The sequence below is a fragment of the Schistocerca americana genome, chromosome X (genome assembly GCF_021461395.2).
Source record: "Schistocerca americana isolate TAMUIC-IGC-003095 chromosome X, iqSchAmer2.1, whole genome shotgun sequence".
Classification (NCBI taxonomy): Eukaryota; Metazoa; Arthropoda; class Insecta; order Orthoptera; family Acrididae; genus Schistocerca; species Schistocerca americana.
This window is the reverse complement of record NC_060130.1, coordinates 923894225-923909111: the sequence shown is the minus strand read 5'-3', so window position 1 is coordinate 923909111 and position 14887 is coordinate 923894225. Positions and strand designations below refer to the sequence as shown.

At 34.9% G+C, this 14887-nt stretch overlaps 1 protein-coding gene across 14 annotated transcripts in view; it reads left to right on the top strand.

Annotated features, from left to right (window-relative positions):
• The window catches only part of LOC124554703 (CTTNBP2 N-terminal-like protein), a 222296-nt gene that overhangs the window by 65359 nt on the left and 142050 nt on the right, over positions 1-14887 (top strand). For all 14 annotated transcript variants that reach the window (XM_047128326.1, XM_047128327.1, XM_047128336.1 and 11 more), the window contains 2 exons: positions 3038-3277; positions 8456-8560. In XM_047128326.1, the coding sequence (XP_046984282.1) occupies positions 3038-3277; positions 8456-8560 (345 nt within the window). The remainder of the gene's footprint in view (positions 1-3037; positions 3278-8455; positions 8561-14887) is intronic.

The window sequence follows — 14887 nt, the reverse complement described above, 5'->3', positions numbered from 1 at the left end:
TTTTGGCCAGTAAAAATTTATTGCTTTTTTTCTGTTTTCTTGTAAACCATATTCCATACAGTCAACAGGATTACAGACACTCTACGTACCATTCTTTGTTTAAAAGTTAAGAAATATGAACAATTTGTGCCATTGTGTATGTGACTTAATTTTTAAGTTGTGGCTAATGTTTGTGCAGTCTCTAGCATAACTGTGTAGATATGAAATAATTGGTCAGTATAATCATTGTACTATGCTTAGTTACAAAGAGAGGAACCAAATTTTATGACCCATTTCTGAGTATTGCGTGAGTGTTTGGGATCCCCACCAGGTCAGATTCAAGGAAGATGGTGAAACAAATCTGAAGCGTGCTACTAGGTGTGTTACTGCGTTACCAGTAGATTAGCTCTACACACGAGTGTTTTGGAGATACTTCGTGAATTCAAATGGGAATCCCTGGAGCGGAGAGAACATTCTTTCTGTGAAACACTATTAAGAAAATTTAGAGGACAAGTAATTGCAGCTGACTGCAGAATGAGTCTACATACTTTTCGTGTAAGGCCTGTGAAGACAAGATAAGTGAAATTAGGACTTTTACAGAGGCATGTAGATAGTTGTTTTTTCCTCGCTCCATTTTTGATTGTGTTAGGAAAGTGGAATAGTAGTGGTACATGGTACCCTCTGCTATACACCATATGGTGGCTTGTGAAATATGCATGTAGGTGTAGATGAGTGTAGTTCACAGGTTAACAATGGGTTTGTAATGTGTACAAGTTGGATTCTTGTTGTAGCTACACTTTTAAAAATAATGTACCAGTATCCTGTTTGGTTACTCTCCCATACAATTCAACACCCATTTACGTCATCATCTTCTTGTGAAGTAAAGATTACAAAATTTTGTTTGGGAATGATTATTTCTGATAAAATGTGTGCATTGTAAAGGTATGATTCATAATTTTCAGTATAATACACATTTTACTTAGCTTCTTGGGCTTCTAAAAACAAATTTCTTTATTTCGAAACTATACATGTGTACAACAGGCAGTTGCCATTTCACATTGATCTGTTTTGACATTCTACATTTTATGTGAATTTATGGTTTCACATGATCTGAGTAATTTTCAGTCCTTTTAAGATTTCCATTTTTTTGGTGCCACCAATTTCTCCAAATTCATTCTTGTGTTCTGATGCACTGGAGGAGTGATTTATGTTTTAGCTTCTTAAAATGAAATACAAAGCAAGGTGGAGCAGTCGTAAGACACTGGACTGGATTCTCATGCAGGAGGACAACAGTTCTAATTGCCATCCAGATTTAGGTTTTCTGGGAGTTGCTAAGATGGCTTAAGGCAAATGCTGTAATGATTATTTTGAGAAGTATATAGGTAACTTCCATCCTAGTCATTCCCCAGTTAGAGCTTATGCTCTATCTGTAATGACCTCACCATAAATGGATCATCTCATGCTTTCCTCTGTTTCTGTTGTGAAGTTCTTAAATTTAACTGTAGCAGATATAAATCTCTCGTGTGACATTATAATTGTAGTAGTTGATAAAAGTTTTGCCTGTTCTTTACAGATTTCTTTTCCAAAACTCAAAATGTCTAATGACTTTGACACTTTCGTAACAAGAGGAATGAGTTGGTGCAAAAGTCTCTTTAGTTCCATAAATCAGAATATGTGATAAGTCATGTATGACTGTGGTTACAAAGTAATAATATTAATTTGATATGTGGTTAATGGTTTCTGCTGCGTGCTGGACTTTTCTTCAGGCAGTGTTAGGCCGAATTTCAAAACTCGGGCTATACTTTTGTTTTCAAGACTTCTGGAAGTTTAAAAATGTGTCCTTACTTACAGCTGTATTTTCTATTTACTCTCAAGTTTTTCGATCAGATCCTTGAGACTCTCATTGTTATAACAGCAAGTTCAATCCAGTTAAGTACTCAGTGTGTTTGAAATATCTGTACATATTAATAAAAATAAAATTACAAAACCAAAATACCTTTGTAGTGGCTGTTATAAGCAGTGGGGCATTACTTAGGACTTCTTTAATTCTTTACTATTGGGGTTTCATTAATACTATGAAATTTTGTAAGAGTTTGTTAAATTTATTTTTACACACAAATGCTTTTAAAATGTCATGGACTGAAACCCTGTACTTATTGATTGTAGTTACTGGAATAACTTTTCATTTGCCCTGGCTTTACAAAAGTTGACGATCACAATGTTTAAATAATTTTACATTGGATTGATGCTCTGTAGGACTAAGCAACTGTGTAATCTTTCGTCTTCCTTCTTCTTCTTCTTCTTCTTCTTCGTTTTGCCTCTCAGACTGTGGGTATTGCTTGTTTACATATTTTTAGTCTTCATAGTAAATTTTGTAATTTGGTTACTGGTACCACACTATTTTGTAATCAATATTAACACCATCAGTAGTTTGCAAACTAAATATTGCAAATGCTGTTCTGTTTGTTTAGTTGTATTTCTCAATTTCTCCGGCTGAATTTCATTTGGTAGTAGCACAGTTTGTTAAAAAACAATGGGGGTGCTTGTGTTAATGGCTGGGGGGGGGGGGGGGACTCAGTCATACTTCAGATCCAGTTGTATCTTCATTACATGTGCCTCATTGATCAGCCAATAATATGCATTGACAGGGGGATATGGTAAATGGCAGGTACAGTTAAGTAGTTTAAAGCAACTGATTCTTTACTTGCAAGGGTGGTATCTATTTACTGTGAATACTGGTCAGTTTTGTTATCCAGTTAGTATATCACTTATTGTTAAATAAAACAAATAAATAGAAAAACTTCTTAAAATTTTTACTTTTTAGTCAGCAGCATACTTAAACAATGCAAAGAGTTAATGTTAGCACATTGGAACTGCACTGTGCACGTTTCGGATAAGATTACTCTCATGTGATCAGATTCATTAACTCCATTTAAAGCTATTAGTTGCTGTTCAGGAATTTGCACATGTCTTTACTTACAGTAAGTCAGCTGAATATAGTAGTTTCTTAAAGATGGGGTGATAGTTTTTTTTATGCATGTTTGTAATTTTGTTTCAGTCTGAGAAATTGAAGCAGCTGTTAAATCAGGGGCGATACAGAGTGATGCCTGCTAATGATCCAGTAGCAGCTCTACAGCGAGATAGCTTTGCAGCAGCAGAACCTAGAGTTGATGAGGCAGAAATTCGGGCCATTGCAAACCAGCAAATGGCAACATTAGACAACTTGATTTTACAACATCGTCGAGCTCAGATAAAACTTGGTCGTATTTTGAAAGAAGCAGAGGAGAGGCATCGCAAGGTGAATGATTCTCTCTTCACCTTCTGCTTAGTATTTCATACAATTAAAATCTCTCAGTCTATATAGGCCTAATGAAACATTTGGCTATGAATTTAATTTAAATATTGTTAGATTTTTTGTTATAAGATGAAATACTATCTGCACAATTTTGCAGCTTTTGTGTTAGAAGATTATAGCATGGACTGCATTGATGTATGATGGACGAATATAACACAAGGGAGCAGAAATGTCAGAAGTGTAACACAAAGTGCCCCAGCCATGGCTTGCCTATTATTTTTACTATATATTGGAGTTAAGATGTGCTGATACATGTATAATGTAAGCCAATGGCCCAAGTTCCATCAAGCTGTGTTACCTGACAGTGACACATCATGTGAAAGCTCTATTCCTCCTTAATTTTGCACACCAGTGCATTGTAAATCCCAGGCCCAAGATTACGATATTTGCAAAAACTTTAATTTTTGAATATGAAAAAATTAAGGAAAAGTAATGTTATATGAAAAATACATACGTGTATTTCTTGTTTTCGTTATTTGGGGTGTAGTGTCTGTTATAGCTGTTCATGGATTAAAGGTTAGAACCAAATACTCCAAACTATCTGTGGAACTGTTTGCCATAACTTGAAGGGAAAAAAATAAAAGCTGAACCAATTTTTTTTTAATGTGAAGGAAAACATTTGTTTGCGGAGTCTGAACATGAGTAAGGACCAAGAAGAATGAGAGCCATATAGGACAGCCGAGATAAAAAAAAAAATCTGTTCACACAGATAGAGATAAGATATGAAACAAAACACTGAAGATGACATTAACTGTTATACATTGATGAACAAATTTGACACCAGAAAAAATCGGTAGGGCTTCTGAATAGCAAGGAAGACAACAGGATTGAGAAAATTGATTATCAATTGAAACCTGTGCTAAATGAAGTTGTGTTTCAATGTTTGTTTGGTGGAACAGACCAGCAGACAGCTTAGATTTCTTGAAAGAATAGTAATTTATAATAATAATAATAATTCCCGTGGAGGCCCGGGAAAAGAATAGGCCTCCGGTGTGTTCTGCCAGTCGTAAAAGGCGACGAAAAGAACAAACCATTAATAGGGCTAACCCCCCTTTTAGTGTGATTAGTTGGTTCAGGACAGAACTAAAGAAGCCTCGGACAAGCGCCGTCATGGTCGGGGACGACGCTTGAACCCTATGCCCACCCACAATGGTAACGACACTGCTAGCCAACTGGAAAATGATTCAAATTCAAATAGAGGTGTTTTGCAGGATATGCTTCCTGCAACCACCCTAGAAGGAAAACAAAGACAGAGGATGAGATGGTCAGATGAAGTTAATCGACACCTCACGTTCTGTTATTACCAAGCAACAAACCTAGGAACCAACACAACTGGATACATATCACAAGTATGCACAACATTTATTACCAGATACCCAGAATTAAAATTTTTAACAGAACAACGACTAGCTGATCAGATCCGTGTAATAATCAAAAATAGCAGGATACCCCAGTCAGAATTAGAAAACATCAAACAGCAAGTACAGGAACAAAATAATGTGCAATCAGAAGAAGAAGAAAATACAGTAATGGACTCAAACATCCCGGAGCAAACAAACAAAGAACAACACGCATCAATTAAACAGTCAGAGGAAAACGAAATCTTAAGACAGCCACCAGAACAAGCACAAATAGAACACGAAGTGACACACATGTTAGATATAGAAGAAAAATTTCAGCTGACATACATAGAATACAAAGACACAAATACAGACATTAGACCATTCTTGCATAGACCGCCAAATAACCCACAAGTCGAAACAACAATAAAAACTATCAACACAATCATACACAACAAAATAAATGAAAACACAACTATGGAAGAGTTACAACTACTGGTTTATATAGGAGCACTCACTACACTAAATATACACACTATGCAGAGATCAAAACCAACCAACACACAGAAGAAACCCACAAAACCAGCATGACAACACAGGCTACAGATCAGAATAGAAAAACTGAGAAAAGACATCGGACAGCTAACGCAATTTATAAGAAATGAAATGTCAGAAAAAAAGGTTAGGTAAAATCTCACAACAAGAAGTGATAGAGCAATTAGATGAAAAGAAGCAGAAATTACAAGCATTGGCCATACGACTTAGAAGATACAAAAAAAGTGAAAATAGAAGGAAACAAAACCAAACATTCAACACAAACCAAAAGAAATTTTACCAGACAATAGATAACACACACATTAAAATAGACAATCCACCAAACATAACAGACATGGAACACTTCTGGAGCAGCATATGGTCAAACCCAGTACAACATAACAGGCATGCACGGTGTATACAAACAGAAACAGACACATACAAGATGATACCACAAATGCCTGAAGTGATAATTTTGCAACATGAAGTCGCCCAAGCAATTAATTCTACTCACAATTGGAAAGCCCCTGGAAAAGATAAAATAGCAAATTTCTGGCTAAAGAAGTTCACCTCAACACATCTAACTAAATTATTTAACAGTTACATTGCAGACCCATGCACATTCCCTGATACACTTACACATGGAATAACTTATCTGAAACCTGAAGATCAAGCAGACACAGCAAACCCAGCTAAATATCACCCCATAACATGCCTACCAACAATATACAAAATATTAACTTCAGTCATTACACAGAAATTAATGACACATACAACACAGAACAAAATTATAAATGTAGAACAAAAAGTCTGTTGCAAAGGAGCACGAGGATGTAAAGAGCAACTGATAATAGATGCAGAGGTGACATATCAAGCTAAAACTAAACAAAGGTCGGTACACTACACATACATTGATTACCAAAAAACTTTTGATAGTGTACCCCACTCATGGTTACTACAAATATTGGAAATATACAAAGTAGATCCTAAATTGATACAGTTCCTAAACATAGTAATGAAAAATTGGAAAACCACACTTAATACCCAAACAAATTCAAATAATATCACATCACAGCCAATACAAATTAAGTGTGGAATATACAAAGGAGACTCATTAAGTCCTTCCTGGTTCTGCCTTGCTCTGAACCCACTATCCAACATGCTAAATAATACAAATTATGGATACAATATTACTGGAACATACCCACACAAAATCACACATCTGCTATACATGGATGATCTAAAACTACTGGCAGCAACAAATCAACAACTCAACCAATTACTAAAGATAACAGAAGTATTCAGCAATGATATAAATATGGCTTTTGGAACAGACAAATGTAAGAAAAATAGCATAGTCAAGGGAAAACACACTAAACAAGAAGATTACGTATTGGATAACCACAGCGACTGCATAGAAGCGATGGAAAAAACAGATGCCTATAAATATCTAGGATACAGACAAAAAATAGGAAGAGATAATACAAATATTAAAGAAGAACTAAAAGAAAAATATAGACAAAGACTAACAAAAATACTGAAAACAGAATTGACAGCAAGAAACAAGACAAAAGCTATAAATACTTACGCTATACCAATATTGACCTACTGATTTGGAGTAGTGAAATGGAATAACACAGACCTAGAAGCACTCAATACACTTACACGATCACAATGCCACAAATATAAAGTACATCACATACATTCAGCAACTGAAAGATTCACATTAAGCAGAAAGGAAGGAGGAAGGGGATATCGACATAAAAAACCTACATTATGGACAGGTAGACAATTTACGAAAATTCTTTATAGAACGAGCAGAAACTAGCAAAATACACAAAGCAATCACTCATATAAATACATCGGCTACACCACTGCATTTTCATAACCACTTCTACAACCCTTTAGATCACATAGCATCAACAGATACGAAGAAAGTAAATTGGAAAAAGAAAACACTACATGGCAAGCACCCGTTTCATCTAACACAGCCACACATCGATAAAGACGCATCCAACACATGGCTAAGAAATGGCAATATATACAGTGAGACGGAAGGATTCATGATTGCAATACAGTATCAAACAATAAACACCAGATATTACAGCAAGCATATTATTAAAGATCCCAATACCACAACAGATAAATGCAGACTTTGCAAACAACAAATAGAAACAGTAGATCACATCACAAGTGGATGTACAATACTAGCAAATACAGAATATCCCAGAAGACATGACAATGTAGCAAAAATAATACATCAACAGCTTGCCTTACAACATAAACTTATAAAACAACATGTTCCCACATACAAGTATGCACCACAAAATGTACTGGAGAACGATGAATACAAATTATACTGGAACAGAACCATTACAACAGATAAAACACCACCACATAACAAACCTGACATCATACTCACCAATAAAAAGAAGAAATTAGCACAACTAATCAAAATATCCATACCCAATACAACAAATATACAAAAGAAAACAGGAGGAAAAAATTGAAAAATACATCCAACTGACTGAGGAAGTCAAGGACATGTGGCATCAGGATAAAGTTGACATTATACCAATTATACTATCAACTACAGGAGTCATACCACACAATATCCACCAGTACATCAATGCAATACAGCTACATCCAAACTTATACATACAACTACAGAAATCTGAAATTATTGACACTTGTTCAATTACCCGAAAGTTCCTAAATGCAATATAACATATACCGTACAGTTAAAAGAAAGTCGCGCTTGATCAAGGTCTGCATCACCTTCCATTTGTAACCAGACATAACGTCTGAGACAAGAAAGAAATAATAATAATAATGATAATAATAATATTTGCTGATAAATTGTGTGGTGTTTGTATCTAAATACGTTTCTGTCTACTGCATGCTAGATGACCCATAATATTATCTCTGCTTTCTAGATTGTAATGCTTCTCATTTTAATTTTATTTCTTAGATAGTTTTTGTAGATTTCTACACAATGCAATGAATATATAAGAAGTAAGTTATCAAGACCTAGGAAAGAAGAGTATGCGCAATGAAACTAACTGTATAATATGAAACACCAGCTAAATTTTCTACTGGTACATAATAATATTATTCAAAAAATCACCGGCCAAGGTGGCTGTTTAAAAGTAAATGCTGGATTTTACATTACTGCATAAGCTAAATCAATTTTATTTAAACATTTTTAATAAAGCTTCTATTTATGTTTTATGTAATGATGTTACAGGTAGTTCAAGAACTAGATGAAGAAAAGAGAAAACATGAACATGATACAGCTCAGGGTGATGATATTACATATGGGTTGGAAAAGGAACGTATGAGACTCAAACAGGTATGTGCTGAGACAGTTTCTACATGTATAATGGACCCTTATTTTAATAGTATTGTAACACACAGGTTTTAAGAATCACAGTTACAACATTGAAATAACGAAATGGGTAACAATTTCCTTAGATAAAAAAATGTAGCAGCAGTTTATGGAAGTTTATGAAAGTAATAACTGTTGTAAATTTGAAACGATAGTGTACATTACGTGGAGCAAAAATCCAGCGTGTTGAGTTTGTAACAAGACCTGGCACAAGATTCTATCAGTAACATCAAATGTTTCCTGAGAGTTACGTTATGTCCTCATTTCAGCTCTAAAAATGACGTATAATGGAAAACATGGTACAAACACAGAGTTGTATCAGCGTACTCATCGTAAATATATTTGTCCATTACATGATATTCTGAGGCAAAATATAGCAAAGTATTTTTAGTATTAGGTTTTTACACATTTTCTCTGTTCTTACCTCTGCTCTGGCACTTCTGTTGCAGGACAAATCCTGCCTCCTACTATATTGCCCCCTCTCTCCTCCCCCTCCACACCACCTATGTCACGTCTTTCCTATGTCTTGCAGTAGCTTGCTGTCACCTGCAAATGAAGATGTGGGAGATGGTAAATTGTTCTCTTTCAGTTTTTATCAAACAAATTTGTATGTGTGGAAATTTTGATCCATTCACATTTTAACCTAAATATACTGCAAATGACATACTGTCCTCTGTTTCCAATATGGAGTGAATTTTAGGGTTACTTCATTCAATGCGATGTTATTTTGGCAGCTACACTTAAAGATTTTGTAGGTCAGAAGCCTAAAAGCACTGAGAATCGTGAATTTTTGTGGGAATTGTCCATTTGGATGAAGCCAGCTATATTTGCTCCATTTCTGGACGTCTCACTCAGCCAGGCAACCCAACTAAAAATCACAGATGTTGTTTACTAAAAGGGAAGTAGACTGGCCACAGAGGCACATATTACGAGCCTCCACTGAAGCTGGTAAACAGCCACATGATGGCAAGTCTTGAAGTTGAGTCATGGATACTGCCGTTTGATACCACTGCTTGTTCTCCACTGGAGTGAAACTACGTAGATAAATTATGGGACAGAAGCCATTTGGCGTACGTGCTAAGCAGATCACTGGGTGCAAGCGATATCATTGTTTTTCTGTTTTTCTTGGCACTGATTTGTCAGAAGCTCCAGAAATAATTTAGATTTCTTGGGATGTGGAATTAACTGTGTGCTGCACTACAGTGTTAACTGTGTTTCATAACATTTTAGCTGAGCTCTGCAACTTTGTTAAAATTTATATAGCGGATTTAAGGAAAAGTCTTCCTTGTATAATACGATATTGCAGTGTGTGTGTTGTTGAGTAGTATGATGCAGTGTTCCTTCGGGCATGCATGAATATCCCAAGGAATAGGCAGTGCAGTGACTACAGCCATTATGAAATACATGAAATGCGTTCACAGCTGCAAATATGGACAACCAGCAGCTGTATAATTGAATGATGGCAATGAAGATTTGTGCTAGACCAGTACTCAGACCAGGATTTCCCATAAGGCTATCCAAGCATGACTCACAGCCAGATCATCAACTATGTGTCTACAACCTATACTTGTACATCCATTATGTATATTTCTGTATAGGGATACATTGTAATAGTCACCTGCCCGGTGTTGGCTGTTTGGAAAATTGCATCATACAAGACAAGTACAGCAATATTGCATTTATCCGCCAACACTGGCAAGTGACTTTGTATTAAAATTTCTCCTCTTTATGGAAATATATATAATAGCTGTATGACTGTAGGTTGTAGAAGACACACAGATGAAGACATGTGGAAGTTTGGGTGTGGCCGTGAGTCATGCTCAGATAGCCTAATGGTAAGGTGACCACTCACGATAAGTGCGAAATCCAGGTTTGACACAAACTTTCGTTGTCATCATTCCATTATATACCTGATGGTTCTCCACATTCACAACATTTCATCCTTGTGTGATGTTACAAGCTATAATTATTCTATAGTGCTTTATTCATGGTAAAGGTTTCCATACATAATGAGGCCAGTGTTCAACAAACTTTGCTGTTTATTGGATCTATTCAGTAATAAGCACATTGGTGTATGAAAACTAACAGTTATAGATTACATGAACACAGTTCTTATAGAGAATTCAGGCTGCAAATATCACAGGCTTTCACCAGCCCTTAACGAATTAAAGTTAACTACAAGCACTACTAGATCGCAACTTCATCCCACTAAACTCCTTCATCTTGTTTTGTAGCTCTATATGGTGTCTAAATTGGATAATATTTATACAAATACTACAACAATTATTTAAATAGGTTTCTTTCACACAGTTTATGTTAATGTTATTTTAGTTATTAACACAATTAAATACCTTTCTTTAAGCCTCTTAGTAATTCATATGCCTTTTTAAAAATGTTAGTGGTCCTACTTTTTATGGAACAGTAGCCAAAACATTGGTAGTTTTATTACACTTTGCAGTCGCACATGCGGAAGGATTTTATTGGAATGGACTTGAGCTGTGAATGCAATGCTCTTATATTAAATAATAATCATTATTTATAATGAAATCTTTAAATCAAATCAAATTTCAAATTGTTTCATGTTGGGTGAAATGAAACGCATTTGTCTAACCACTGTAGCTCACTATTCCAGAAAAATTTATTAGCTGTGTCAACATTTTTAGAGGAAATTTTAAATGTCAAGCTTTTATGTAAAACAGAATTTCCTTAGCAAAATTTTCTACACCATAGGAACCGGTAAAACATAAATTACTCTCAGTATACTACGAAACTGGAAAACATCCAGTGAAATAATTGTGACATTTACTTTGTATTTGTCTGAAAGTAAATTGCAGCAAAGGGGAAGAATTATTTTAGGAGTGATACTACAGCAAATGGAGATACACTTTGGTAAATTTCACTTTGTTTTCTCTGTAGTGGTCTCTGAATGTGTTTAAAAAGTTAAGAAATGCAAAGTATTTGAGCAAAACAAATGTTGTGCCATGAAATTCCTCATATGCTCAAATTGTGTAGTTTTCTTTCAAGATATCTGCTGCAGGCATTTAGCCAATAAATAGTTGATGTCAATTCACGTTTACTGAGAGTGTGATAAAGATAGTAGCAAAAAATTGCAGTCCAGTAGATGGACAACATTAAATTAAATTCGATTGGATTTGATTAGATTCAGTTTTCATTCCATTGACCCAAAAATGAGAGGATTCTCGCAGGTGTGGAACGTGTCAGAAAGTATAACAAAAGAAATGTAGAACATTCGAATATACTGCTCACTTCCCTGATCATTTGTCAGAAGATAATCAAAATATGTGAATACATCACAGTGAACTGAAATTGCTAATATTAACAGAATTAATACACTTTCAGAATGAAACATAGTTATGCACTTTTAATAAATTTATCAGACTCAAAATATCTAATCTTGACTGTTGTTACAAGTGCTGTCAAAAACGAAATCTGACATTTTTAGTTAAGCTGGTCTAACACTCCCTGTTAAGTTATTTAATCTATAGCATAGGAGTTGCATATCAAAAAATCTTTCATACTCTGTTTAAACTGTGCTTTATCTGAAATCAAGTTTTTAATGTTTGCTAGCGATTTATTGAAAATGTGTTGGAGCAAGGTCTTTTAGGTCTTAATGTCGATTGTTCATATTCCTAGTATTGATACTATATATTGAGCTATTTGTTGGAAATACACACAAATCACTTACAACTTTCATTAAGGAATAAATATACTGAGAAACAATGGTTAGAATACCTAGTCCTTTGAACAGGTTTCTACAGTATGTTCTTGAATTTACACTACAATTGAATGTTATTACACACTTTTGCACTCTAAAAACTTTTGCTCCGTTTGACCAGTTACCCTAGAAAATGATCCCATATGACACAGTAGAATGAAAGTAAGCAAAGTATGCACTTTTTTTAATGTCTCCTATATCTGATATAATTCGTATTGCAAATACTGACTTGTTTAGGCGCTACAGTAATTCTGTGGTATGCCCTTCCCAAATGAGTTGATTATTAAGTTGTAACTCCAGAAATTTAACACTGTCAACCTCTTCGATCTGCATGTCTTCATTTGTTACACACATGCTGGAAGGAAATCACTTACAGTTTCTGAACTGCATATAGTGTGTCTTTTCAAAGTTTAATGACAGTGAATTAGCTTTAAACTATTTATTAATGTCAGTGAAAATTTGATTAGGGACCATTTCTAAACCTATACTTGACTTCCTATTTATGGCAATATTTGTATTGTCTATGAACAAAATAAACTAAGCATCTGACAATGTAATACACGAGAGGTCATTAATATACACAAGGAAAAAGCCATGTACCCAAGGTGGAACCTTGAGGAACACCACATGTAATTAATTCCAAATCAGTTGGAAGTCAATTTGTTATCTAATGAATTAATTACTTTCTCACTTTACATGCAAATAACTGTCTCTACATTGGAACCCTGAAGGCACCCAAATTGTGTCTTGGACAATACATTATTTGCAGATAGATACTAAAGAGGGCACTTGAACACAACTTTTTCAAATATTTTTGAAAAAGCTGGCAAAAATGAAATTGGTCAATAGTTTGACGGTATCTCTTTATCCCTGTTCTTGTAAAGAGGCTTAACTTCAGCACATTTCAACCAGTCTGTAAATGCTTCACTGATAAAAATTGATTACACAAATAACTTAAGATAGAACTCAGTTCATATGAGCACTCTTTGATTCACTTTGTTGATATGTTATCATAACTGCTAGACTACTTTGATTTTCAGGATTTTAGGATGGATGTGTGGGAGACGTGAGTGTCATTTCCATGTAACTGAAGTTATTTGTAAAGACTGGTCTCAGACACTTCATTGTACTGTTTACTGAACCTGATAACCCCAAGCTGTCAGTATCACAAACAATGTACTTGTTTAAGAGATTTGCAACACTATATGCACTTGTTACCACTGTCTCGTTTATTTTTAGAGCTAGCTGTTACTCTTCCTTTTTGGCTCCACTTCTCTCTCTCTTTACTATATCTCGTATAGTTTTTATTTTGTTGCCTGACGTAATTATCTTTTTCTCATAATAAAGCTGCTTAGATTTCTGGATTACTTGCGTCACTGTTTTTGCAGTATTCTTTGTAATGCATTACAATACTAACATCAGAGCTGTTCCTGGATAGTAGATGGAGTGTCCTTTTTGTCCCACATGATATCTTTATTCCTTGTGTAATTCGTGGTTTATTTTGAGATTTCTGTTTGAATTGAGTTACCTTTGAGGGAAAGCAATTTTCAGGTGATGAATTAACTTTATTAATGAATGCTTTGTGTTTTCCATTTGGGTCAGATGTATTGTAAACATCTATCCAGTTCATGTCTTTGAGCAATCTCCTAAAATTCTCAATCTTTCACTGGTTTATTAATCTCCTGCACTCAGATTTCGTAGTTTGTATATCTTGTAATGTTTCAGCATTTAACGTAAGATGATACATGGCATCAGATAGTCCTTTTACTATTGGTTAAAACCAATATTACTTTTTTCCCTAGATTTGTCTGCAGACGTATTATCAATAGCAGTCTTAGAGCATTTACTTATCCCAGTTTAAAAGTTCACAGTAGGAAGTAAATTCAATGACAGTATCACTGATTGATTGCAATAATTGTTCACTGACAAAGCTTTTCCATAAATGCACATTAAAATGACCAGCAACCACTCTTTCTTTGTTTTTTCCTCCTGTGAGATGGGACAAAAGATCCAAATTTTTTTATGAAGAGGTTAAGGTTCCCTGAAGGTGCTCTGCATATACTTCCTATTATAAAGGACTTATATGAAATACTTTGTCTGTTGTACAAGCTTCTAACTTGTGCTCTGAACAAAATTTATAATATCAATATTCTGGAAATTAAAACAGTGTCTGACAAATGTGGCAACTTCTCCTTTCTCCATATTTTCTCTATAGAAGTAAGAGGCCAACTTGACTCCTGTAAGATTTAACATATCTATGTCAGTAGTCACACGATGTTCAGAGAGACAGATTATATAAACTAGTTTGCTCAACTCTAATTCTTCAACACAAATAAGCAACTCATTAAGCTTACCCATCAATCCTTGGATATTCTGATGCAATAAGGATAACTGATTTTGTACTCTGGCTGAATTACAAATGGATGAACCTAATTTTTCTGTTGATTTTTTTCAATATCTCCGTTTCAACCTGGGACTGTTTGCATGGATTGTACATTAAAATTTGCTTTCTGGCTGCCTGTTTTGTCCCACATTTCTTTTCCCTTCTCCCCCCG